Consider the following 27,195-nt stretch of genomic DNA (forward strand, 5'->3'; position numbering starts at 1 on the left):
CAGTAGTCATAAAATTAGTGTCTGCATGTGAGAGAGTGTGAGTGTAAATCTGTGCTTTAATTATCTAGAAAAATAATAATAATAATAATAATAATAACAAGCCCTTTTTAAGGTAAATGGTTAATGAACATAATAAGTCTGAGCCAAATGATTTGTCATGTGATGTGCTGTGGAACAGATTGCATCTCCCTGATTGCAGAGCACACACTGTGTTTAGAGGGGAACATGTCCTCCAAACCTCAAAGCCACTCTACTTAACTTAAACACGCAGAAAAGAACACCATATTGATGCCAGTGCTAAAAATGGTATCCAGCCATTTTTTTTAACTAAATGCAATTAAACATATATAAATAATCAAAGTCTTTCATGGTCCATTTCACTACTATTGTGTCCTTGGATACTGACCTGGGTGCATAGAGGAGTAAGACTGAGGATTGATAACAGAAGGAGTCATGCAATGGTATTTTCAAACTGCTCACTGAGGTGTTAGACAGGTTGAGTTACCTGGGCAACTGCAGCTTTGTGTTTCTTCATCAGCTCATTCATGTCCTCCTGATCCTCCTCCATACGGGACTGCAGGTCGTTCTTCTCTCTCTGCAGACGGCTGACCTGCTCCTCCAGCTGAAGCATTACGAGAGAGAGAGAGGAAATACACGCACTTTGGTATAGAATGACAGGATTTATTCATGAGCTATTGAATATGATAAATGGTCATTAGCTGGCCGGGCCGTGGCAGTTCTGGAATCTCATCTAATGGCAATGAAACACAATCTGGATGAAGGTTCTGGCTGGAGGATGAGACCAATTGGAGATAATCAATTGGCTCATTTAAGCATGGAAAAGTGCAGCCAGTGCAGCATACTGGTGATGTCCTATTTAGACTTCATCCTCTGTGTTCGGAGGGGAGGTGAGGGACTCGGGCCCTCAATATGCATTCTCTAATCTGAGACATTTACAAGACCTTCCCTTGCCATAAATGCAGCAATTAACAAGCACAGCGAAGGCACACAGCACTCTGTGAGCTTGAAATGCAGACAGTACTCTCATGAGACAGCCATTAATGAGCAGATGGAAGGGAAAAAAAAAAAAAACATTCGACAAAGCTTATTTATCCATTACAGCAAAATGTTGAAATCAGATATATGCCAAAGGGCATTTATTATTTTAATATCCCACAATGGCTTAATGACTTGCGCATATTAATTTTAGAGCCCTGCTGCACTTTGAAGAGTGCAAATTTGATAGGCAAAAGCCCTCCATTAATTAAACATTGTTTGTTGTTTTTGTTTTCATCAAAAACACAAACACTTTCTCTTTTATCAAAAAATGGAAGGTATGTTTCATTATATATAAATGTGGGATATCATTATTAGTGCAGTTCTGTTCTTTCTACTTTCAACGTTTGTTATGTGTGTGTAGAATGAAACTGAAATGAAGTAAATGAACACTGATACTTTGTTGCATCACATGTTGCACCCTCCAGATGCATAGCCGAGACTCACCGATAGCTTCGTCTTGACCACGTCCTCCATTTGGATATGCAGGTCCTCTATTTCAATCTCCATGCCCTTTCGAGACTTCACTGCCGCCGCGCAAGTGAACTCCGACTCCTCCAGCTGTGAGAAACAGGAGGGAGGAAAAGGTAGTGGGGGAGAAAGTGAGGAAGGGAAATTAGTAGGCCAAGATCAAGGATCTAACCTGGATACGCGGAGGAATGAGGATTTATCAACCTGCGCATAACTGATATAAAAGTGTGTTTTGTTCTATCCCAGTTTCAAACCACCCTCTGCTGAGACACGGAGAATAGAGTGGCGTACTTGATTTTTGAGCTGTGCGATCTCCCTCTTGCTGGGGGCGTTACTCTTCAGGTGGTCCAACATAATCTGTGCATCAGCTAGAAGGACTTTGGTTCTCTTCAGGTCTTTCTTCAGCCTCTTCTCCGTCTCCACATCCCTCTGGCACACCTGAATGACAAAGCAGTATTGTTACACATCCTCTATTTTTCTACCCTGCTTCAAATCCCCTAGCAGCTCTCGAGCTGTTTCTTTCCAATCAAAAAAAGTGGCCTATACTAAATCGCACACACTTGACTGCACTGACAGAGACCAGAGGCAGAGCGATGGAAGTACCTGGTCCTGGGTGTTCAGCAGTTTGGACTCTAGCTCTCGTCTCTCACGCAACACTTTCTGCTTGTCTTCATACTCCTCCTCCAGCTGCACCTCCATCTGTTTCAGCTGCAGGACACACAAGCAGCGTGTCAGGATGCACAAACAGATGATCGGCGATAAACAAAGTCAGACATAACACACCACCGACCATCCTGTTAGACATGGCTGCTCTCACACGTCAAAGACTAGCAGAACTGCTGTCCAACACAGCTTCCAAAATAAAAGATTTCATTCTGTCAAATTACATTTTTGTATTTATAAAATACATAGAAACACATATAGAACATCATATTGTAATTTGAACTTATATTGAAGTTAAAATGCATGCTGTGCGTTGAGTTTTACCTTGTGCTTCCACAAATATAATAATATGAGATAGGCAGCCTCTGCAGTCTTTTTTTTATTTATACTTTCTTTTGATGATTACAGCATATTTGTAGACCACATGGGACATGGGCTGGGCAATGAATTGCAACACTGGTGAATCAGTGAATCAGCCTGATTAATTGTTAGTTCAAGATAGAGAGGCTATGTATAGGAAAACTTGGCACGAAAGTAAGACTGAGAATGAGCAGCGCGTACCTTCTTGCCGCAGGACCGCCTAATCTCCTCTACCTCTTCATCTTTACCCTCAATCTCTTTGGAGTGGGTCTGTCGCTGCCTCTCCATCTCCATCTCAAGCCGCAGCTTAGCCTGAGTACATGACGATGACACACATATGACACAAAAATTGAAAGATAAGAGTCGTAGCGGGATAGCAGTAAAAACGTATATTTCTCCACACTGGTGTGAAATCCCACATCTGTACCTGCTCCAGCATCTGGATGCTTCCAGCCTGTTCGTCCAGCTCCTCCTCCTGGTCTTTCACCTTGGCCTCCAGGTCGCGGAGCTGCTTCTTGACCTTGGCCAGCGAGGCTTCATCTTTAGACTCCTGGGAGGACAGATCCTGGAGCTCAGCCTCCAGCTGCTGCACCTTCACATTCGCTGCGCACAATTCAATGTCCTTGTCCTACGGGGTGGAAGAGATTCTTTAAAACGCACATCTGGACCAGCCCAGTTATGTCAGACAGAGACCAGGGAGGACCAGACATGTGGTCCCTGAGAGAGGAAATCAGAGTGCATCTAAAGTATGTAGTGTTTAAGTAGCTTACCTGGAGCTGCTGGCGGAGGTTAAACATCTCACCAGTCATTAGATCTTTTTCTCGAGCCAGCTTCTCCCTCTGGCTCTTTTCTCTTTGTACCTCGGCCTGAGCCTGATTCTGCTCCAGGTCAAATCTGGAATATGCATGCACAAATATATACACAAATGCTCACACACAGATACAAAGCTTGTAAAAATGTTGGCTGTACATATAAACATTGTAAAACACCCAGCCTACTTACTTAATAGCCAACCCTAACTGCTGTTACTTAGCAGCTTTTGAGCTTGTGAGGCTTTCCCCGACACAGTACGACATCACATCAGCGCTACCTCTATTTCAGCCTCCGCTGTTATCTTCTTCCATTAGCCATCAATTTACAATTGGGTTGTAATAATGTGCAAAAAAAAAATAAATTTGCAAATTGTGTAGGGCAGAAAACACTTATGGTTAGTGAACTTAAAAGCTAAGTGTTTCATGCTGTCAGCTCACTGTAATTCCCTGTTTTTCTCTCTGAAGCGCAGCTGAAAATAATTTCACCCACAGAGCATCTTCAATTAGCCACAGGGGAGAGATCACATTCTGCCACAGCGATAGCTTCTCAAGTGCTTAAAGTCTGAGTCATTTTCTCCAGCTAATGCAATTCCGCAGATTACAGAACATTTCAGTCACTATTCAAATTAAAGAAAACGTTAGTGTTGTGCTGAGTGGGTCAGTGTCTGCTCCTGGCCTCCAAAAGAGAAAGGAGCAATATGCTCTTGTAATAATGTATGAAAGAAACAGACAGACAGAGAGACAGACAGACAGACAGACAGACAGACAGACAGACAGACAAAGAAACTGACTTCCTCTGTTTCTTCTCCAGATCATGGTTGCGGCTCTGTAGGCCCTCCAGGTGGAGCTTGGTGTCCTGCAGCTCCGCCGTCAGTTTCTGGCACTTCTTCTTGAGCTGCTGCACAGAGCGCTGCACATCCTCGTTATCCGTCTGCAAATCAGCCAGCTGCAGCGTGCGCATACACACACAAAAACACATGCAAACAAACACACACATTTTAGTATTCTTTCCATGTGACAACTCAATGCACATCGAAAATGATCATTTGTTCAAACTTGATCGATTGAATGTCAACAAAAACGCTCTTACTCTTCTCTCAAGATGTCTTTTGGCCTGCTGCTCCGTGTCCAGCTTCTCATCAAACTCCTGCTGGAGTTTCTTCTTGGTGAAGTCCATTTCACGAATGGCTCGGTTGTATTTTATCCGCCACTCGCCTCCTAGAAAGAACAAAACAAAAAAACGCTCAATTCAGAAAATGCCTGTGTGACATTTGGATGTCTGCTACCTTCACTGCAGACTTAGGAGGGTGTACAGACAAAAAGGTTCAAAAGCTCAGAAATGATGCATGCTATGGATTGTGGAGTGCCCTGTACTGGCTGTGACGGTTATCAAATTCGAGAGGGCCCGAAAATAGTATAATAATTCAGGAAATAAAAACTTCTTTCATCAAATCTCGACCTTTTAAGGTCAAACATTTCGACAGGAAACTACAAAGCAGGCTTTGAGTTTCAACTCTAATCTTGGATAAACCTGAGGTAAGAATTCAGAGCACACCACAATAGTAGTTAGAGAAGGACATGTCTAAGTGGCACTTTCCACAGTTCTTAGCCGACCCTAATTCTGGAGCTGTCAGAGGCTATCAGAACTATAACAGCAGCCAGGCAGACATTCAGGTTCAGGTTCATTTTCAAGCCTTATCATTTTAGAGGCTGTCCATTTCTCCTTCACACGGCAACACCGGCTCCTCCATCAGTGCTGCTCATTAGCATATATATAGCATAATGACAACTTGCAGGGCCACCGGCTCTGATCCCAACGATTATTTTCTCATTCATCTAAGAATTCTGATATGCTCTGTAATGGCTTGTCTGCTAAGGCGGGTTGAAGTTGGGGAGGTGGGAGGGGAGTGAGAAAGCAGAAAAAAAAAAGTCTCATGGACAATATGCTCTCAGTGGGAGCTCTCTAACCCAGCAGGTGGAGACCAATCAGCAACAGGCATTAGTTGTATGCCTGGGAGGGAACATCCTAATCCCCTAGCGGTAAATCCTAAACTTGGAAAATATACTTAATAGCATTATGCAAGATGTGACCGAGTCTCACTGCCATGTCTCCTGCTGAAACAGTCAAACAAAGCCAACTAATTCCCGCAGCTACAATTAGCCTGAAAGAGATTTTTCAAACTGTGCACATAATGCAGGTATGAGCAGTTCAGTAAATGATGCTTCTGACCTGAGCTGACGTGCCCATTAAGCAGGCGAAGGGAAGCTGCTGCCACTGTCACGCATTACAATTTATTTGGGAATATGAAAACAAATGTTTAAAACCACAGACGTATTCCAAAGAGAGAAGAAAAGTCACTGCAAGTCACATCCTCAAATCTGGCACCTAAATATATACACAGATGGCAATCCCCGGTGTTTATTAGCAGTTTTCTAGCTCAACTAACCAGCATCGTCGTCGTCGTCATCGTCCATCTCCCCGTTGAGCTCCGATGTTTTCAAGAGTCGAGCTTCCATCACCTCCATCTCCTGCGATTCTAACTGCTTCATCACGGCGTCAAACTTAGCCTAGAAGGCACAAGTTTCACAAATTAGTCCAAAAAGAAGTTATGAAATATTATGATGTTACCAGTGTTTCCCACAGGTTGTGAATTTACTGGTTGTGGGTGGGCGCAGTGTGCGTTGGTACAGTAGTGGTGGGCGATATGACCTAAAATTTATATCAATTTTTTTTTTTTTTTTTTGAGTGATGATATTATCATAGTCCAAAAATAAAAGAGATACTCTACTCAAAACATGATTCCACCTCTAACAGGAGTTTTAAGAAAGGCATAAAAATAAAACATAGATGTTTATCGGCTCCAAATAGAGCTCAATGTAGGTTAATTAGTAAATGGAATATGATTCATTCTCAGACTTAGAAAGAGGTTCAGGCATCCAAACACCATTTATTTGGCATATTTGTACACCTAATTTGTAAATATTTGATAGAATAAATTCTGTGGTAACTCCATGTTATTTCCATGTTTTCTCTCAAACTAAAATCTGCATCTTGCTTTTCCCCTTTTCCAAACACACCTTCACTTTTGTCTCTGTCTCTTTCAGTTACCGTCTAACTGTCCAGCCTGCTCTCACTCCCAGCTCGTCAAACACTCGCCACTTGGTCAGTAGCCCTACGCTCAGCATGTTTCATAAAGTCGCTACAAAAAACAAAAAACAGTTGAGCCATGTGTGGAGGATGCCTGCTGTTAGTGATGTAGCGTATAGAAACAATGTGCCCAGACTAGATCTGTTCACTGTTGCTTCACCTGCTCCGTGCTTCACTGTGTCTGTATCTTAATGTAACACCAGAGAACATCGCTTTCTTTCACTGATTCCCCTGCAGACCATGTGCGATTGTGAGTAGACTGTTATAGCAGCAGGGGGTGACGGAGGCGGGTACAGTTCAGTTGTTATTTGATTGCAGATTGGATAAAGAAATAAAGATAAAAAAGTGCTAAAATGGGTCGCTGAATCTACTTGGGCAGCCCGGCTTAAATCAAGCCTATGTGTGGGAAACACATCACATCAGTGTGTATACGTGCCTGAAGATCCTTCATGTCCTTCTCCAGGCGGAGTCTCTCTGAAGTCTCAGTCTCCAGCAACTGGGATGCTGACTCACTCGTGCTTCTCTCATCAGCCAATTCTGCCAACAAGTCTGCGATCTGGGCACACACACACACACAGACACAGACACACACACACAGGGTGTAATGCAAGTCAACGCCGTACTCCCATCATGCACTGTCACAGGCGAAGGGACCCACCCTGCTCTCCAATCGATCCGTGTTCAGTCTCAGCTCATTTCTCTCTTTCTCCACTTTCTCGAGCTTCGATTTCTGCTGCTGTATCTCCTCCTGGAGAACACAGAATGTGGGTTACATGTCATATTACATTTAAAACTGTCGTATATTAAGTATTGCAAGAAAACATTCGAAATGAATAAAGGGAATTTCCATGCTGCAGTGACAGGTGGGTGCGTTTTTGAAAGTGGATTAGTGCCTGTCGAACTGAGACAAAAAGGTCTGCTCACGTCTTTGCTCCGCATTTGCTCCTCGGTGAGCTGGACCTTGATGAGGGGCTGGACTGTGGTGAAGAGCTTCCACCATGGCCAATCCTTGACGCCGTGGTTCTTTTGGATGTTTTTCTGGATGCAACGGATTGCCAGATCCTGAATCTAAACACACAACATACGGCGAGGCAGTCAGCAGAAAACACATACGGGATACATACATACGGGAATGCAGGTGTTTGTTGTAGCGTACAATTATGTTGGTACTAGTTTAACGAGTCGGCATTAGTATATTACTAATGTAATTAGTTGTAAGAGTATCTGTACATTGATTGTAACTGTCCAATAAAAATACGTTCTTCGTTATTAAGACAGAAGGGATAATAATAGCTTCACTGCAGTAATATGCAGAGTATGTAATGTTAAATGCAATACATGGAAACAGATGGATTGAATGCAGCATTGTGCACAGATCTCATAGGGACACAATGTCCAGAAGTCCATGAAACTATGCCAGAAAATTAGAAAAATCTTAATTACTCATTGGAATAAATGCTTTACAGAGCTCATCTACTGCTGCCATATCATCCTCAGCACTGCTGAACAATATTTGAAAAACATTTCATTCTCCATTCTTGTGTTATATTGCCTGTGCATGGGCTAGCAGCTATCCCAGGACTTGCCAGCCTCCTCTGGAGAGTTTCTGCAGAGTGTGTTCCAAGGCTGGAAGCTAATTTTTGATTAATTAAATCAAACATGTTGGCAGCTAATTCCAAGTATTACACATTTTGCATGCTGCTTATGTATGAGGCTCTCTAGCAGCAGCAGATTATGGGCAAACCCAATTAGAGCAACACAATTCTCAGCATCAGGTACATTTCACCCTGAAGGTACTCTCTATGACCAATTAGGATTTGTCACACAATGAAAGCCTTAACGCGGAGCAAAATGCAGTAAATCTCTGACAGAAGATTTAAACAGGTCTCACTTGTCACATTTAGTCTGAAATGAATAGAAAACAAACAAAAGATGATACTACATGAACATTTTTGCATTCGTGTCACATTAAGGGGATGCGACAACTGCAAAACCGCGACGTGAATTAGGATTGTGAGCCAAGATTGAGGCAAAAACATGTTCTTATTCTCTCTCTTAGAGTCATTTCTGTTGGAGTTACAGATTTAAGCGCGCGTGTGTGTGCGTGCAGGCATGTCTGTATACATGTAAGACATCTGAGTGCTGCGCTACATGTCCGTCGCATGTTACTTTGATCATATCTTCTGAAGCAACCACTTCACGCTCAGTCCCTGGGGATTTCTACAACATAAAATAATGCTTCGGCTCTGATTACCTGGCTAATATCATTATTGTGACACTATCAAATGACATTTTTGATTGTGAAATACAAATATATTTCAAAGGCATTTAATCCAAGCTGTAACTTGGCACGGCCTGAAAAAAAAAAAGTATCGGGTTCACACTATTTCAAAAAATGTAACTCAAAGCCCATCCGCACCTTTTACTGTGAGTAGGTATTCATGTTTCTTCGATATGCACTTGTGGGATTGCATGTTTCGAATGAATGAGATATCCTATAGAAAAAGGTATATCTTAACCTTCAGTGAGCACTGTTGCATTGAAGGGAAACGGTTCAAATGAATAATATTACTAAGCTAGCTTTACGCATGCTGCTTTACACTGATGTCAATGCAAATAGATTTAAAAAAAAAAAAACATTTGTAGGGTACCTGAAGGGCAAAGCTCCCAATGCGGTAAGCGCCTGCTGAGGCAAAATAACAGACTTTTTAAAATGTCAGGTTGTCCCCTTGAGGAGGAGACAGTTGAATGAGGGAGGAGAGGGAGGGGGGGGGCAACAAGAAAAATTGTGGTTTTGTCATTTAATGTCACATGGGGGCTTGGCACAGCTTCGCAAGGGTAACATGCCAGGGAATATCAATCACGGGAAGTTCTGCGACTTTCTGTCACATCCACATACGTCAAGCAGCAAGTGTCTGAGAGGCTTCACCAGAGCATCATTCGCACTGCTCCAGAGGCAAATTATCGTCTACTGTAGCTGCTAAGACTGGATACTTCAAACAGTGCAAGAGGCAATGAAGCCCAATCAATTTTCACAAAAGGATAACAGGGTAACAGCAAGGGCATGATTGGATGTTATTATACGATGATTATTCCAAGACTGAACAGAAACACGCTCAGTATATCTTCTACATGGAGAGAAGGAGAGATGGAAAAAAAAAAACACTCAATAATCTGCCACAGCCCTGTTTCTGTTCTATTATTCTGAGGTCAGCTAATTGAATCAGGAATAACATAAAACAAATGAGATTCAGAGGGAAAAATACCCTTGAGGTGATCACTGAAAGAAGAGATAGTATAGTACAGCATATTATTAAGTTATATAGTTATAAATCCATGGTACTGTAGTTGTTTTAGCAGCGGCTGAAGAAAAATGGCAGAGCAAAACAGATCTGGCACCGCTCTTCACTTCTGATTTCTCTACAGCGCATTTTCACATCTCAATGCGACACCTGACTGCAGACACTGATCTTATGTAAGCGCGGATTGACATTTTAAGATTATGACTTTGAGTTCGACAGCGCGTGCTCGGACTAGTCCAGTGCAGTGAATACACTGTGTACTGCATGCTTAGGCACAGCTCGGCCCGAATGGCTTTCTTATCCAACGACATTATCGGTGATGTGTCATCCTCTGATATTATCAGAAGTTGTTTTAATTAAACTGTAAATGACTGATTTACAGTTTGATTAAGGAGCAGTCAATGACAAAAGAAGATTTAATGGAAAAAACACTCAAAGTGTTTACTTTCTTGCTGCAAATTAGATGAAAGGAATGATACCACTCTATTTATCTATATCTATAAGGCTACAGTAAGGAGCTGCTTAGCTTAGCTCATCCATCCATCTTTCATAACCACTTATCCTTATCAGGGTCATGGGGGCTGGAGCCAATCCCACCCTGGACAAGTCCAGCCAGCTGAGGGTTTCGAACCAGGGACCTTCTCACTGTGAGGTGACAGTACTAACCCCTGCTCTGTTACAGCGGTAACAAAAACTGCCTACCAGCAACTCACTGATTAAAACATTATATCTAATTTCTTTGATCTAAAATGTAAAATCCAAATGTTGCAGTTTTATATGTCCACAATGGAGTCAGATTTTTTTACCTTCAGACGGAGCCAGGCTAGTTTTTTCACCTTGTCACTAGTCTTTCTGCTAACCTCAACATAACCAGCTACTAAAGGTAGCTTCATATTTAACAAACAAACACGACAGTTGTATCAATACTCATTTGACTTTATTCCCAAAAATCATTCACTGTTCCCGGACATGTTTGTGTATTTGTGTGCATGCATTTAAACTGAATTCAAAACTGGATATTAACATGAAAGCAATACACATAGTCATGTGCAAAGTTTAAGTAAGTCTCTCTACACTAGATCATGAACCTTCGAATCTCCCGTAGCTCTCATCGCATTTCTAATTGCATGTTACGCCTTACCTTTCCAACCTAAACCGAGTTTAAGAGCAAAAAAATGACAAGATAAAATAAAAATAAAGTCTTTTAAAATCTTTATATCACTTGCAGGTGACAGGGGATACATGAGGGCAGAGTGGGGAAAACTGCCTCTTTGCTAATGGATTTTGTAATTGCACAGTTGCCTAGCAATTTTGAACGTTTTTTTTTTTTTCCTGCTGTTGATTTTTTTTCAATTTCAAGCAGATTATGAAGCACTAAGCTCTCAGCCCGCTCCACTGTGAGATTAATGACCTTTGAACTTAATAAGGAAAATAAACTGGCTTCTCTTACTTCCAACCAACATTAATTTCTCAAAGTCTTAGCTGAGAAAGAGCTGGAAGTTCAGTATTATACAAGGTCATATTGATTTGGCTTATTGCGCCGCATAAGGATGACCGTTTAATAGTTTCAGTGGCGTCATATACAAGCGAACAAGATATTTACTCACTAACAGCACGTCATATACTGCTGTAGAGCAGCAATGCTGATTCTATTTCTGCTGGTTCCTCACTGGCCAGCTGAAGCGGCACATTCACTTAAATAGTAATCACAGAGAGGGAGAAGGACTGCGGGGCTCCATACATCACAAGAGGACATGTATGAGGTCCAGAGAGATGGACCCATCGCGTGCCGGGAGAAAAATGGAAGATGGGTGGAGCAGATGGGAGTGTGAGTCAGCAGCACGTTTGATAAGGCTGCATTTGAGGGGGAGCGGTTTGATAAAATGCAACATAAATGGACGTGTCACTATCAAACATCCCCCTTGGGGGGAGCTGATTGGATGGATTACAGTACCGGAGGGGAGGAGGAGGAGGGCAATAGATTTAGAGAAGACATTTATAATTAGTTGAAGATTTACAGCAGAGCCGGTTAGATCAACCCCCAAGAACAGAGCAAACAGGCAATAAAATAAGCTCAGAGCGAGGAACTCTCAACTCCTTGTGGATTCCTAGGCAACAAGACCTGTGGAGCTCACATTCTTCACCTGCTTTATTAAAAAGCCAGCACAGCGGCAAAATGGACTTTCACACTCACGACTCGCTGGCTTTTCCACGGATCACGTTTTTTGTTTGAGTCGTGCAATGTGATGAAGTGATTTCGTTCCATTTTATCTCATTTAAGTGAGGTTAGTTAGAGATAAATAAACTATATATCAACATTTTCGGGGGGCTTGCTTGCCTACCTTTCTCTTCTTGAAGGCTTGCCGTGCCAGGTAGCCTCTACAGGCAGCTTGGAACAGGGTCAGATTACGCTTGGTCTGCTCGTCCCTCTGTTCCTCCAGTTTAGCCAAGGTGCCGGCTCTGAAGAACAACTAGAGCAAAACACAAACACACACATATAACATCAAATTAACTTATTAGCAGAGGATACAATTATTGAGAGCTCGTGCAAGGCTGTAAGGCTTATTTTAGGCATGGGGTGTATTAGATTTAGAGAGCCGGCTTTAGCGTGAAGCGCTAGGGCAAAATAAAAACAGAACTAGAGTTAAAAAGTAAATAAGTGCACCAAAGCAGCAAATCAATAAGAAGCGGTGTAATCCATGGACAACCGAGTCTTATCTAAGTGAGAAAGCTGTGATTAAGTTATTATCTCGGACAATCAGCCTTGTCTGTATCTAATCTGGGCCAAAGGTAAAACACAGGTAAACAGCCAACAGAAAGCAGATCACGTCAAGGCCTGTCTATACTTCAGAGGGATTAGGTGCTCTGAATGAATTCCTGATATAGTGATATGCAGCAAGCTATTAAAATATGGATGATGAACTGTCTTCACCCAAGGTCTCTCTACACGAGTCCCAGTGCTTTATAAATTACAAGATCCATATGTGATCTGTTAACAAAGCAGAAGCTGGGAAAGATGGAACAGCTTCAATAGGGGAGTGTGCAAACCAGTAGGGAGGAGTGACGCTTTAAATGACATCAATGAACACTGCTTTTGCAAATTGCTTAGTTGGGCTTAAGATAATTGTCTTTAATCATCATCATCAGACATATGTGGTTCTTTCTGAATCGTATATAGCGATGCTGTTTTTAGACAGACAAGATCTCTAATGGCAGATTTGATCCTGTCAAGCGCGTACCACTTCCACTGCTACAGGGTTATTTGGGGCTGGCGTAATTGGCATGCAAGTGAGGCAGGTTGCTAGGAAGCCACTGGTATGCTTTGTGAATGGCCAACTGTGCTTGTCTATTTCTGAGCCCATTTCACACTCACAAAGTGTGGCACCACGTGAAGCTGCCGCCAACCCTTTCTCGTGTCATGTGTTTTAAAAAGGGGCCGTGTGCACAGCGCACATATCAGGGAGCATAAGTTCCACTGTTTTGTACATAATTGTTTCCTTTATTTCTCTCTTGGCTGATGGCCACTTTTTTTCCGGCTGATAGGATTAGACCTCAGTGTGCCAGGCAGTGTTTACTGTGATTACTCCACAACGGTCGTGGTGAAAAACAAAGAGGGCCATCAGTTGCGAGAATTTGCTCTAATGACCTGAAAAAGAAAGAGGGAATTACGGTCACACAGTCAGGGAGGGTAGAGACATGCCTCTCGGGGTAGCCACTGGATAAAAGAGTGAAAAAGAGGGGTAAGGTTTGGCAACACTCCAAAGAAAGAATGGCAAGCAAACCGCAAAGAGGGACAGGTGTAATGAAAGACACACTCCCCCTTACAGCGAGTGTCTTAAAAACAAAAGAAATGAGGATAGAAATAGTCGTGTACTGAGTGAAACAGGCAGTAATCCACAGCAAAGGTTTATTCGGTTCTTCTAAAGCAGTTTATTTGTTTTTAGATGTAGTGCCATTACTCACCCTGCTCAGGCCCATGTGGTAGCTGCTCTTCTCCAGATCCAAGGACTCCAGTAGCTCCTCCACAGCCTGGGTAAAGGCACACATTTACACAAACACGCACACACGCACACACATACACACAAACATAAGTCTTTCAACTGCTGGATCCAGTGGGGACTTCTACTGACACCACAACACTTCAGTAGTCCACAGTTCCCCTAAGTCGCCATGCTGAACTAATGGTACAGTACAGTACAGTTTCCTCTCGTCTATCACGTCCATTCCCGGCTGGATTTTGTTTTGAAAGTAAGTCAGCATGGGGAAAAAGTTTGGTTCCTCAGAACTTCCCAACCCCAACCACAAACCAATTACAGCTTGTCCCCAAGAATCCACCTGCTCCTGGCTTATTCTTCATGACCCCCTCCCCTTGTGGTCTTGGCCCTATTACAGCTTTGAACACATAGAAAGTCTATGCAGAGATACACCTTCAGCCAGCCTGGAGTCTCTCTCTGTCCATCTATCAGCCTGTATATACTTTAGGTGTATTGTTGTCTCAGCTGCTTCTCTCTACGTGAGCCTCCAGCCTGAAAGACCACATCTAGATTACACCAGGAGAGGTTTGCCACGAGCACTGAGGGGCTTTTGTTTGCATGCGTTTCCACAGAAACTCAGCCCCAGTGCACAGACACAGGGGAAAAGAGCTTTTCTCTCCCTTAACCCCATTCTTTCAGTCTCTCTCTCTCTCTCTCTCATTTCTCTCTAGAAACAAACTTTTGTATTCTTTCTTTCTCTGCACTGCACTTCAACCGGTTCCTCTCTTGCAGAGGACCAATGCACCAATGCGCAGCACGCCCTCACCGATAGTTAACTTTTAAGAATAAAACTTTTTCCTCACAATCAGTGTTCACAAATTTAAAAAGGCAACCCACATCACAAAAGATTTTAAGTACATTTACTTTGAATGGTTCTTTGTAGTTTTTGGATGCGGTAAAACACTTTCTAAACCCCAAAACTGCTCTGTCTCTTTAACATGATACTAATAAGGTTAAGTTGATTAGATCATTACAATGGCTCTGATGAATGAGGGTTTATTTCTCTGTCAGTTTGCTGCTGACAAATCAGGGGCAGATGTAATGAAGCTGCCTCCTCACAACATTAATCTTCGATGTGCGTGGGCAAAGGAGGAGTACATTTTCCTCTCCCGTTGATTGACTCACTCGCTTCTCGTCCTTTACAATGTAATTCCTCCCGTGCTTCTTGGTCAGGTGTGGCGCCAGGACGTCAAAGCGTCGTCGGAACTCAGAGAAAACCATGTGATCGGGGTAACCTGCGAATAACATTATATTCAAAGAGTGTTTAGGTTAGACTCTTTATTCGAAATACTTTGAGACACGAAGATCTGCGTTTCTTTACCTGCCCTCGGTTTGTGATTTAAGTAGCTGCCTCACCTTGCCTGTAGATCCGGAGAGCATCAAGCAGCTTGGAGCCACGCAGCTGAGCACGGAGCAAAGCTACATCCAGCTGCATTAAGCCGGGATCTCCAGTCTCCCCTTGAGTATCACATTCCCCTCCTTTGAACAGGGATCCACTCAGAGCCTTGAGGGCATCTGCCTTGGGCAATATGCAGTGAACAAAGTGAATCCTGGACCGCCGCACCATATCAAGGAGGGCATCCTGGAAAAGACAGAGCAGAGAGTAAGGGACTCTGGTAGGAGCAGGCCAACACCCAATGCAATATACATCCATATATACATATATGTAACATACATGATTTTTCCCTTGCTGCTCTGCCCAAAGTCTCACTAGTTAGCTTTGAAATGAGCCGGCAATATAGAAAGGTTTAGAAGCCTCTGCAAATTTGACAGAGGCTAAAAGACCGAAGATGGTGTCGATGGAGGAAGCTAAGAAGACACAAGGAGAGTAACCAAGCAAGAAGCCGCCAAACAAGAGTGGGACTGACTTATTTGTTGGTGAGAGCTTTGTGAAATTAAAGGCTGAAAGACACCAAGCTGGACTTCTTGCTGTTGGGCTACTAAGTAATATTTTGTATGTCTGTGTCCATGTTTGGCTGCTATAAACGTTGCCAACTTGTGTACACCTGTCCATATATACATTTGCGCTATTAAACTGGGGGTTCATCTTACATAAGGTGTATGTGTGTTTCTTTACAGTGTAAAAGCCTAATGTGGATTTCCATATCAAGGTTAACAGCTTTCAGATTTTACCAATTTGTGCTGAGAACACACACATTTTAATTCTTCCAAAGATTGGGTTCTGCCACAAGACAAGAAAAGACTATTCGTAATTATTTTGTCGGCTGTTGCTAGATGTACATTTATTTTCAAAAACCAGGATTTATTATACACTGAGTCTACAGCTCAGAGTTAACATCCCTAACCATTTCTCAATAATTTATTTGCCAGTCCAATGCCAAGTGCAGATATTTTACAGAGCGAGAATTTAAAAAAATGGCATGGCATTGGATGTGAAAAACATCACCTATGAGTATAATCCAGGGTTTTGCAGAATCCAATAGCAACGTTCTTGAAAACAGGGTTGGAAGTTAATTTGCTTCCAACCCTGTTTTTTTTTTTTTAATCACACAAGACAAGTGTCACATGTCGACACATGTCATCAGTATCTGGTCCAATAATGACAAAAAAATCATTTTTAAGGTATTTTTTGGTATGTTTCATGACATTTTAAAATTCATAATTTCCTGATAAACAATAAAAAGCTTGCCATCTTGCCAATGGGATCCAATGCCTCACAGATTCCTGTACAAAAGCACAACTTTAAAACTTTATTCATGGTTTTTCTAAACTTTCGTCAACTTCAATGAGTGGTTTCAGAGGTTGTGTTTGGTCCCAGCAGCCATGTTCACTGGCAAGTAGACGCTGATCATAGCACTAGCTGCAATGCATAGTGGTGGAGATGTAACATACACTACTGACTGTTGTCAAACGATATCTGTGAGCCTCCCTGACTGATCAATACCATCCATTTCCTTCAAAGTTGCATGAAGCACTTCCAAAGACACAAATTCAAACTCAATAATGAGCCTTGATATAATCATCACCTTTCACAGTTCCCCAGTAACTTAATCCTTGGCAGTTAAGGAGGCCAAACACATAACAATTAGGACTGACTAATGGGTTCCACGCTTTCCTCTTACCACTTGGAGCTTTATCTGAATGCACAAGGACTTCTTCTTGATAGCAGCCACCCCTGTGGTGAAGGTCTTCCTCATGCTAGTGGCACGTCGCAAGGACAGCTGGGAAACACCTTCGAGGCCTGCGATGGAGCCAGAGAGAACAGTGGCTCCACTCGTTCGGCTCATGAACAATGAGCTGATGATCTTCCTGCAAGAGACACACAATTTCAGCCGAATGTTTTGGAAGAATTCACTCTTCACTAAAGACTCTTCCTGTGTGATGCTTACTTCTGGGAGTCCTGCAGGAGGTTTGTAGCATTGGTGGAGGCAGGATTCTGCTTGGCGTAATTCAACCATCCACAGGCATCGTATTCCACCCAGTCAGTGCCATGGCTGTGGCCCAGCAGAAAATGATTTTCCTTTTCACTCTTCAAGAGGAATGTGTGACCTGATATAAAAGTAGGAGGTAGTGTGAGATTCCCTGGCTCGTTGTACACAGGCAGCGTAATAAGAAAAATGAACAGTCTCCTTTGGGGGTTCAGGAAAATGTTTATATAGTCTGCATTAAAGCGAGCTGATTCATCTTCTGGTATGTACAGTCTGTCAACCTACATAAACTTTACTGATAATAAAAAGACAATCTGTTCCCACCATAGTTGTTAATGGGTCCCGTTTGCCTGTCCATGCAGTTTTAGTGTGAAATACTAATAAATCCGTGGTGCTGTACTGTCATAAATGACGCAACCACTTGACTCAAGCATGATGTGTGGACTATCAAAGACAAACTAGAGAGAAAGATGATCTTAAGGGTAAGCTGTAACCAGTAATAGTTGTCATGGTTGCCAACAATATAAATACACAGTAGTCCAGAACAGACAAACTAAACTCTGGCTCTACTAAATCCGACACGTTGGTCCTTTAACTGAAAAAAATAAAAATAAAACATAAAATATGAATAACATAAAAATTTACAGCAAATGCCTTTCATGTCAAATATGTGAACACAACATTAGTGCATGTTTGAGACTGGAATAAATAAAACCAATACATTCTTACATGCCCATAATATTTTACCTCTTCTCATAAATTTATTGATCAATCTATTTCAAAATTAAACCACAATTAACCTGATGTGTATAAATAGGAATAAAAAAGAGCAATGTGCCTGAAAACAAAATTATTCCAACATTTTCTGAATAAATAATATAAACTAAACTGAAATGAGCAAACCTGCCCTGGACACTAACTGAAACTAAACAAAATTACAAACAAAAATTAGAAATGAAACAAAAATAAAAAACGAATGGAAAATATGAAACTACATACATAACTCAACAGATCAACAGTAGATCTGTCAGAGAGTGCTTTGTGTGCAGTTTATTATATCAATATGAAGGGACCATTCTCAATATCATGCTGTTTACTGACACACAGAAGGTGAGTCTTTGCTGGAGGACTGTAATTTAAAAAACAGTTAAAAATACATGAGAAACGTCTGTATCTAAAATTAAACCTACAGCAGGAGTTGGCAAACAGTGAGAAAGAGAGAGTAAAGAATGAATCTGCTTTCACAAATGATCACAGATCAAATATTTCCTTCCACAAGAACAGACGTACCAAGTGTTTTTATAAACACTGTTGATGTTAATTATATTTAGTTCAAATATTCATGTTAGCTGTGTCATTTTAAAGATACACTGGAATTTATAGTCACTTTTTAAAGAGTGTTATTAGAGGATCAAGTTGAAAGCTTGCCATGCTTTATATTAGCTTCAAGTGTGAGTTTATGTGTGTGTCCTCTCCTTGCCTTTACTCTCGCCCTCAGCAGGTCCGTAGTAGCTAAAGAGACGTCCCAACAGGGTTTCCTCTGATCCCCCAGGCTGCAGTGCCTCCTCCTCCATCAGCCACAACAGACCCCGTGCCTCATCTGTTCGCCCTGTCCGTACCTGTCAAATAAAGGCGTACATAGACACACATTGCCGGAAAGGTCATAGGTCCACAGCGCGATCCTAGTGTGGCTATAAAACGTTCTGTTTTACCTTCAGTCTTTCAGGGACGATAGTACATGAGCAGAAATGACTGTCTCGCCCAAAATTAACTGACGACTGCGCCGACTTCATCTTACTTTTCATTTTACCCATTTGACCTTCTTTACTGATATGTCCGTCTCGGAAAAAGCTTCTGTTTTATTATACGTGATTAACAAACCACCTTGCCACAAGGACATTTAGCTTACTTTAGCTATTTAATGGGACTACATTGATGAATATGAGGATATTTCAGCCTTTATTCTTCTCCCACCTCCTGGGTAATGAGAAAGAATAAAGATATTGGTACTTAAGAAAGATTCTGAAAGGTTTTGGCCTATATAGTCACTGTTTCCTTATTATTCTGTTCTACTAAATATCAAGTTGTGTGCTGTACTTGCATGTTTTTTTTCTTCCCATATGTGTTGGTTGTGACAGGCCTGATACTAATACTAGCATCAGAAATTAAAGTTTGAAAAGGAATTCGGGTCTCTGTACCCTCCAGCAATAGCTGCGATAATGGCATCATCAATTTGGCTTCTGCGTCTAATCGAAATGGAAACAAAAAGGGGGTTCATGAATACGAGTGGCGGGGGATAAGGGATTAAAAAGTAATACAATTAGTATTACAATTAGCGTGAGCACAGAGAAGAAAATAAAACCCACTCCAGCGTTCATGACCACAGAATAAGTGTGTGGGAAAGGTTTTTCGTTGTGTCCTTGCCTGATACCGAACAGGTAAACTTAAGCTTAACTGTGCTTTACTTTCATACACACGAGAATGATAAAGCACATTTTGTTTTTTGATCAAACTTTCACAGAATCCTAAAGAGTTTAAACGATGCATTTTTTTTTTGTCCGAACTTGTTTAGAATAAAAGCCACTGTTGTTTTGTGGATGACAATGAGCTCGGCGCTGAGGTAGCCAGCTTGGTTAGAATGGCTAATGCCTGAATCCACCATGGGAACACAAAAATCAAAAACTGTTTTAGCAGCTATCAGGAAGCTTACACTAGAGACATCCTTATCAGCAGTGCACACTACGCTGACTTCAAATGCAACACAGAGCATCAGTTTGGAGCAGACATATGACAACTAAGGCTGTTTGTGATAACGGACATCTGAGCTACGACAGGAAAAAAGAAATATCTGCGAGTGGAAAAAAAAAAAGAAATCAGTGGGGGTTTTTCCCCCTTTGGTTTTTAGTGTGATGTACTACAGCTCAGTGCTTCTGTGGACATTCCCATTAGAGCATGGATCCTTTAAAAAGTAAAGCACACAAGCCAAACACAGTGAAATTACACTAAAAATGATGTATGACTCTCTAAACTCTGCCATTTCTGTTTCCATGGTGCAAATCACAGGCTGCAAAGGCCACACTTCGATTTTCTTTCTTGAAGTCAATTCTCTAACCTTTCTTTTCCTGCTCCTACCCTCTTGGTCAAGACTCTGCCAGACACCTTTCAATGTTTAAAAAACAAAACTTCTGACGCTAAAAGATTATATATTCATTGTTGTGCTCTGAGATTACTGTGTGAAAATAGATCATGAAAGGGATGCGAGTCCCCTAGGTGTTGCTGAGAATAATTCAGAGGGAAGTTATTATACCAACGCTAGATTCGTGCATGAAAATATCCAGACATTTGAGGAAAATGAAGACGCATTAAAACATTGAACTCACGAGCGCTTGGCTGGAAGCTTGGTCTACCACTGCTACAGAGAGAGATGTGCAGGGCTCCGTGTCATCTAAGGCGAGCTCGATGTTCTCCTGAGGAAAGACAGGCAGATTGACAGACTCTTTAATGACTTGAAGACGACGGCAAATCAAAGAAAAGCTCAAATTTCTACAGGAGGTGTGAATCATGTCAGAGAATAAAACTAAATATGTTTAAATCTACATAGTCCCTAAGGTCCCACAAAAAGTTATATTTTCTCTTCTTCTCTCTGCGAGTTATTACCTTATTCCCATCAATATATGAACTGAAGATTTAGACGTGATGATTATGGGATGACTCTCGTAACAATAAGGTTGTTATAGTAACAATATAACTGATCTGTTATGATTGGATGGAGACTGTGACCAGGATTTATGTATTATTAGATATTTGGTGCTTTAATTATCGAAAGGGAAGACAGGAAATAAGGAGAAAGATGAAACTAAGGTCACTGATACTGAAGTTATTAGCTTCTGCACACAAGATTAAAAAAAATATCACCTTAAAGGACTTTAAGGGCTCCGTAGGAATGACATTTAAAAAAGCCATTCAGTGACTGACAGGTTTCAGCATCATGGGCAGCTTGGAGCCTGATATTCATGAAATGGTAATGTTGATAATGAGGAGTAAAACAGTTCATCCAAGTGTGAAGTTGGATAGAAGGGTTAGATATATGCAAACATACATAAACAAGTAGAGGCAAATTTTATTCTTATATTTATATCTTATGTTATTTGTCTATGTTTGTCTGAGTTACAAGCCTACCGTTACTTTTTCACGTACTTTTCTAGGAACCCACAGTTTGACCGAAAGTACCGAGTTCCTGTTTTGGTTCTAATTCCCAAAAAATCCATGGTATTGAGGTAGTAGCTTCAGATTACCCACAAACTGTGGAGTCTGCAGGACTGAGCAGTGCTGACTGGTCTAACACAACCATGATCCATGAGCTCTCAGACGTAGCTTCCACGTGACCCCTGGCCTACACGAATGTGAACATCAAATTGTAGTAATCAGCAACAGGGAGGTGCGGGCGGAGCCGTGACGACTAATCGATTAGTCGATGGAGAGAATATCAGTCTGTAACTAAATGCCAAACATTTGCTAATTTGAGGATTTATCATATGTAGGTTCTGGACATTCAAATACATCACCTTAGACTCTGAGAAATTGCAGTATGTCTATTTAATTAAAACTATTTTCAGATATTTTATAGACACTCAATAAATAATAAGATTAACTGATAGTAAAAAGTAATCATTGGCTGCAGCCTTCTTCCAGGTACAGTGTGTGTTGAGAAAGCCAGTGCTGGCCAACTATGCACATAGGTGCCCAAGTTATTATGGTATAGTGAAGGTGCAGGCAACATTTTTATTGTTACTGAAATGGAAAAAATGGCATATTAAATGTAAAAAAAAAACTAGACGCCTGAACAAATCTATTACAATAACAAGAACATTTGGCATTTACGTAGAGCGTTCCTCCTATAGGTAAATGGAAACTCTAAAAGATTTCATTACTGCTGCAGATAATAGCATTTCTGGGATAAAGTGGAAATAAATATACTGAATTACTTTCACCGGAGCAAAACAAGCATGCGGCAACTCACGGTGACAAAGTGCAGGCTGCACTGGAAATGTGGGGAAATGTTGGCTGCGCTAATAGCGTGGCCGTGACAGATGCCAGTGTTCGGGTTGACTGTGTATGTAAAGTAGCCACAATGCTTTTTGTTCTCTGCTGTTGAGTCAGCGTGCGGGGGAAAATACAAAAACTATCCAGACTTTCAGCACTCAGAGCATTTCATTTAAAAATATAAAACATATGTATGTTGTTCGTGTCGCAGTTTAACCTGCCTGTAACTGCTATGGTACTGTGTGCCGATTCAAATGAGTTTGACCCAGTTTTTAAATGACAGTTTCACAGCTCCTCAAATTTTCAAGATTCACCGACAAGAGAGAATTACACTACACACATTTATGCAACACTTCATTGCGCTCCAATTCATTTTTCTCTCAGGCAGGGAGAAATGTGGGCGGGAAATCCCAAGATCCTTGTTCACAGTATTGAAAGTAATATGATCAGGACTTGCTTAACTTTAGTGTGCGATGAGCCGAGTTTTGAATAAGAAGTATATTCCTGGGATTAGAGCCGTAGTGGATGGATATATTTATGTTGGTAATGAAAGAGGAATTAACCCCACTATTCATCCTTAAATATCTTAAGTTTCTTATGGGTGACCGGGTTTGTTTTTTTCGTGGTCTGCTTGACAGAAATCAAAAGACGGCAGAAGAAACATAATTCCTTCATCGTGGGAGCAATACTACTGCTGTGCGGCTGGGCGTGTCTCCCAAAGGCAGTTGTGAGTGACTCCACTTTGATATCGGCAGAAGAGGTGATGACTGGCATCGCTAATGAGAAGGTCTAACATATGAACTTGGCTTGTCACAGCTTGTGACAGGTGGGAGGGATAGTGTATCTGATGTGTGAACACGCGCACACCATTGGAGTTGATCTATTTGAGCAGCAGACAAAGGGAGAAGGAGAAAGAGGTAGGAGGAAGAAAGAGACAATGAGAACGACGCCGCGTGTATGCACGGTGCATATTACTCCGCATGCCCTTACCTCTTTGTATCTCTCCAACTCCTGAACAAAGGTGCGCTGATAGAAGAGGGTATGCAGACGCTCTTGAGTGTAGTTGTGGCACAGGTCCTCAAAGGTTGCGCTGCACTCGCGCTTTGCCAGACGGGGGTTTTGAAAGCCCGGTGTGTCCACGATGAGCAGAGAGCACAGGGAATTCTGACTGGATTTCAAGGCCCTGAAGCACACAGGGTTAAACACACAAACACACATACACATACACATTAGCATTGTGGTACTAGGCAATGTTTTATTGATTCTAAGCACTGCATATAACCCCTAGCTTTAACCTTAGCTCTCTCCACTGCATCCCTGACTTTAGCCCTCACTACACATAATCTCAAGTCTATCCTTAAATGTAAAGCCTAAAGTTAAAACAGCTTCTTATATTCCTAAATTAAAAAACAACAATTGTCTGCACAAACACTGCTTAATCCACCCAAACTACAATAATATAAACTTGAATTCAAGATGTCAATATTTAGAAAGATATCAAATATGTCAAGCTGTATGAAAACGATGTATTAAAGGATGCACAAAGCATATGCATGTTGCAGCTAAATAAAGTACTGGATCAGAAATACTAACCGGTTTATAAAAGAAATGAGGATAGTGAAGAGTTCAGAGTAAAGTGCAGATGCCATGGCCTCTAAACACTCAATGGCAGTCGCCTTGGATCCTGGTATGAAAATCAGAAATAGCAAGTTCACAGTAATATCTCCATCAACAAATAAAAAACATGAAAATCAGTGGAATTAGAAGAAGAAAATGAGCTGTAAAAGCTGAAATAAAACCTCAGCCTCTCAACATTTGTCTCTAAAAGAATCTACAATAGCAACATATATTGTGCATATTATGCCCAGAGGCATAAAGTAGTCAAACAGGGTCTGAAATTGTCTCTGTAAAACGGTGTCATTTGGGACTCAGGTGTTTTCCGAATTGGTCAGATCAAACGGCACAAACTCATGACTGTGCCTGGCGGCGATGGCCACCTGTTAAGCTTTCCTAATTCACTCCCCTATCACACAAAATAGTGGGTTTATGGCGCCTCAGGCACATTTTCATGCGTGCATACACATCTTTGACTGTATGTTATCATGTGAGGGGAGATACAGGAAAGGTGAAACAGAGGTGAATTCTGTCCATCCCCACTGTGACAGACTTTTAACTGTACCCTCGTGCCCTTCAAAGTGTATTGTAGCCCTGATGGAAGTCAGAGGACTCGAAACGCGTGAAAAATCAATGTGAGGCAATTATGATTTCAAGGACAATGAATGAAGAGCAGATCCAAAATTGCTTGTCCCAACACAGTGCGCGTACTTATCTGTCAATAGCCATTGTAAAGCTGTGGTATTCATTACTAAGATAAGCTTTACTTTCGCCACAGCATGCAATTTCCCTCAGGTGATGAGCAGAGGCATATGTGTGTGTGAGAGTGACAAAAGAGAAAGAAAGGAGGAGAGGTGGGTTGGGTGGGGGGGCAGGGAGGGGGCGGGTGAGACGGGGCGGGCTGCGAGGAATGAAGAGGAAAAGTGTCTGTTGGTAAATGTGGCCCGTGGAGTACCTGCATCTGCTGTGCCATTTTCGTCAGAAGCCTGGCGAACGGAGCTGGCTCTGGGCAGGGTGCCCTTGGCCTGGTGCTTGAAGATGGAGGAGGAGAGCTCCTCCAGGGTGCAGCCCAGCAGGTAGGCCGCCTTCTGGGCCCACTCATGACGTGCAAATTGTTTCCTGCCAGCTGAGACACGTGCATGAAAACCTCCATTAGCCCTTCTGCCAGTTACCCCAGGCACACGGCTTGCCTGGTAGCTTTGTGACAATCCTGTCTCTGACAGGGTAGGATTATGTCTGTGGTCAAAGCTGACACAGACACAGCTGGTGAGAACATGCACTAAAAGCATGCTCAGATTGTCGACAGCTTGAATACATTCGACTACAATCGAAGAAAAGACATACAAGCTTCAACAATTAAAATTCTATGAAGTTGAAGTGATAATTGCCCTTTTTATCATCTTGAGAATGAAAGCAACACTTATCGTTAGGAGACACAATTAATTTATTTACATAAAGGCCTCTGTTGGGTTTCTCTTTAATCTAGTGGCTGCGTGCTGGAAACACTGCAGATACGAGGGCGAACTTCAGTTTTAATCCACCATGAAGTGGTATCTTCTAAGACTTGAGAGGGGGAAACTGGAGGATTTCACACAGAAAGTAGTGGGCTCTATCTGTTTTATCATCGCTGCAGACGCCCTGGATACTTCTCCTGACGATAAGCAGGATGGGTTGTAAAGACAACTAAATACATTTGAATATTTGCTTTGATATTATTATTTAAATTCCAGTCAAACATCAAAAAGGGGAAATTGGTTTTGCCAACATAACTGGATCAAACTTTAACTGTAAGACTATTAAAAGATAAAAATAAATAAATAACTACATATGTTTAATATTTGCTTTTTAAAAGCATCCAGACACAGAGTGGATTTTTTTTTTCATGTCTAAGTTGTGACAGTACATCATACAGAGAAAATCAAGTTCATTTCATGTGGTCCCTTTAATTTGTTTCGGTGGATCAGAGATCAGTGCTGCCCTCTTGTGTTACAACATGAAGCTGCACTGCCAGTGAACATTATTTTATTCAATTTTATATTCCATATGATACACCAAAAAGACTGGCAGCCACCTGGAGGGGATCACTGAAAATAATTTGGCATGCGATTCTCAATGAGTGACTGGCAAGTGCAGTGAAGACAGAGCGAACAAACATATCAAAAACACGACACGCAGACTCACTGCTACTATTTCTTTCTTATGATTTGCATATTATTCTGATATATTACTCCAAAACAGAGCACGTCGAGTTAATTGATTTGCAATGCAAGATGCAGTATCCTTAGTACGACTTTTGCTAAATTCTGCACTAAAGAGAGTTCAAATGGAGAAAGTACAAGCAAGATGTCAAGATAAATTTCTGTTTTGGAAAAGTAGGGATAATTCCATTCTTTGAAAAACCTACCACAGTTTTTAAGAAAGAGCCTTTTCATGCACTAAAAATGTGACTGATAGTAACCCCGCCAATAACAAAATATCCTTTTTGACAGCGTCTGCCTTTTCAAATGGCAGACATCTAATTTTAAAATGAAAGTAAAATGCTTTGAGAGGCAGATCTATTACTTTAGAGCAAAAAAGGGAAAGAAAAATTAAACACTCTACGTCAGGTGCCATCATACAGATAGCTTCAAAGACAGGAAAAAATACCAATGTTTAAGAGAGCCGCTGCCTTCCCATTAGTCCTCTGATGCATTCTTATAACAAGTTAAAATATTTGCCACGCCGTCAGGCCTAAATCAGTTTGACGTGTCTCTGTCCTTGAGCTGCAGCAGTGTTTCCTCACAATTAAACTCTGATAGTTTGCCAGTACTATCAGCAGCTGCTGGACAAACACCGTTTTGTTATTTAATATGATCGTTCAGTCAGGATTAATAAGGTCAACCTGACAGAGGTTCAGATCTAATGGACAAAATACAATGCATCACTTCACCTGCTGTATGTGAGCATTAACTGGACTATGAAAAGCAGAGCCAGCAGGATACATCCATGGCGAGGTTTTTATATAGAAGTGCAGTTAGTGAAACAGCAGAAACTGTTCTGTAATGATCAGGAAAATATCCTGGATAATAATATAGTAACCTAATGCTCTCCTGGCTAAATCTTTCAAACTCCTCAGCTTCAGCTTTAGGTCAGTGCAGTGGTGCAGTTTAACAACCTGTGCGCCGTGCAACATATTTTAAAGTGCAGATGCATTATTCAGTTATCTGGATTACAGCTGTCTTGCATCACACTCAAGATGTTGCCTACAGTGTATGCTAAAATGAAGTGCGGAGATCAGGTCTGGCTATGCAAGACTACCTACTG

General features: G+C 41.6%; 1 protein-coding gene across 7 annotated transcripts in view; it reads right to left on the minus strand.

Annotated features, from left to right (window-relative positions):
• Window positions 1-27,195, minus strand: part of LOC104934693 (unconventional myosin-XVIIIa) — a 61,511-nt gene that overhangs the window by 16,714 nt on the left and 17,602 nt on the right. For all 7 annotated transcript variants that reach the window (XM_027273622.1, XM_027273623.1, XM_027273620.1 and 4 more), the window contains 24 exons: window positions 24,848-25,018; window positions 23,872-23,962; window positions 23,269-23,461; window positions 20,616-20,702; window positions 18,716-18,854; window positions 17,197-17,356; window positions 16,930-17,116; window positions 15,203-15,428; window positions 14,972-15,081; window positions 13,776-13,841; window positions 12,155-12,283; window positions 7,435-7,578; window positions 7,169-7,258; window positions 6,947-7,066; window positions 5,810-5,930; window positions 4,453-4,580; window positions 4,154-4,308; window positions 3,321-3,444; window positions 2,978-3,178; window positions 2,752-2,862; window positions 2,131-2,235; window positions 1,819-1,965; window positions 1,504-1,617; window positions 506-622 (listed from right to left, as the gene is read on the minus strand). In XM_027273622.1, coding sequence (XP_027129423.1) covers window positions 506-622; window positions 1,504-1,617; window positions 1,819-1,965; window positions 2,131-2,235; window positions 2,752-2,862; window positions 2,978-3,178; window positions 3,321-3,444; window positions 4,154-4,308; window positions 4,453-4,580; window positions 5,810-5,930; window positions 6,947-7,066; window positions 7,169-7,258; window positions 7,435-7,578; window positions 12,155-12,283; window positions 13,776-13,841; window positions 14,972-15,081; window positions 15,203-15,428; window positions 16,930-17,116; window positions 17,197-17,356; window positions 18,716-18,854; window positions 20,616-20,702; window positions 23,269-23,461; window positions 23,872-23,962; window positions 24,848-25,018 — 3,236 coding nt within the window. The remainder of the gene's footprint in view (window positions 1-505; window positions 623-1,503; window positions 1,618-1,818; window positions 1,966-2,130; window positions 2,236-2,751; window positions 2,863-2,977; window positions 3,179-3,320; window positions 3,445-4,153; window positions 4,309-4,452; window positions 4,581-5,809; window positions 5,931-6,946; window positions 7,067-7,168; window positions 7,259-7,434; window positions 7,579-12,154; window positions 12,284-13,775; window positions 13,842-14,971; window positions 15,082-15,202; window positions 15,429-16,929; window positions 17,117-17,196; window positions 17,357-18,715; window positions 18,855-20,615; window positions 20,703-23,268; window positions 23,462-23,871; window positions 23,963-24,847; window positions 25,019-27,195) is intronic.

This window comes from Larimichthys crocea, chromosome XXII (genome assembly GCF_000972845.2).
Source record: "Larimichthys crocea isolate SSNF chromosome XXII, L_crocea_2.0, whole genome shotgun sequence".
In the NCBI taxonomy this organism is placed as follows: domain Eukaryota; kingdom Metazoa; phylum Chordata; class Actinopteri; family Sciaenidae; genus Larimichthys; species Larimichthys crocea.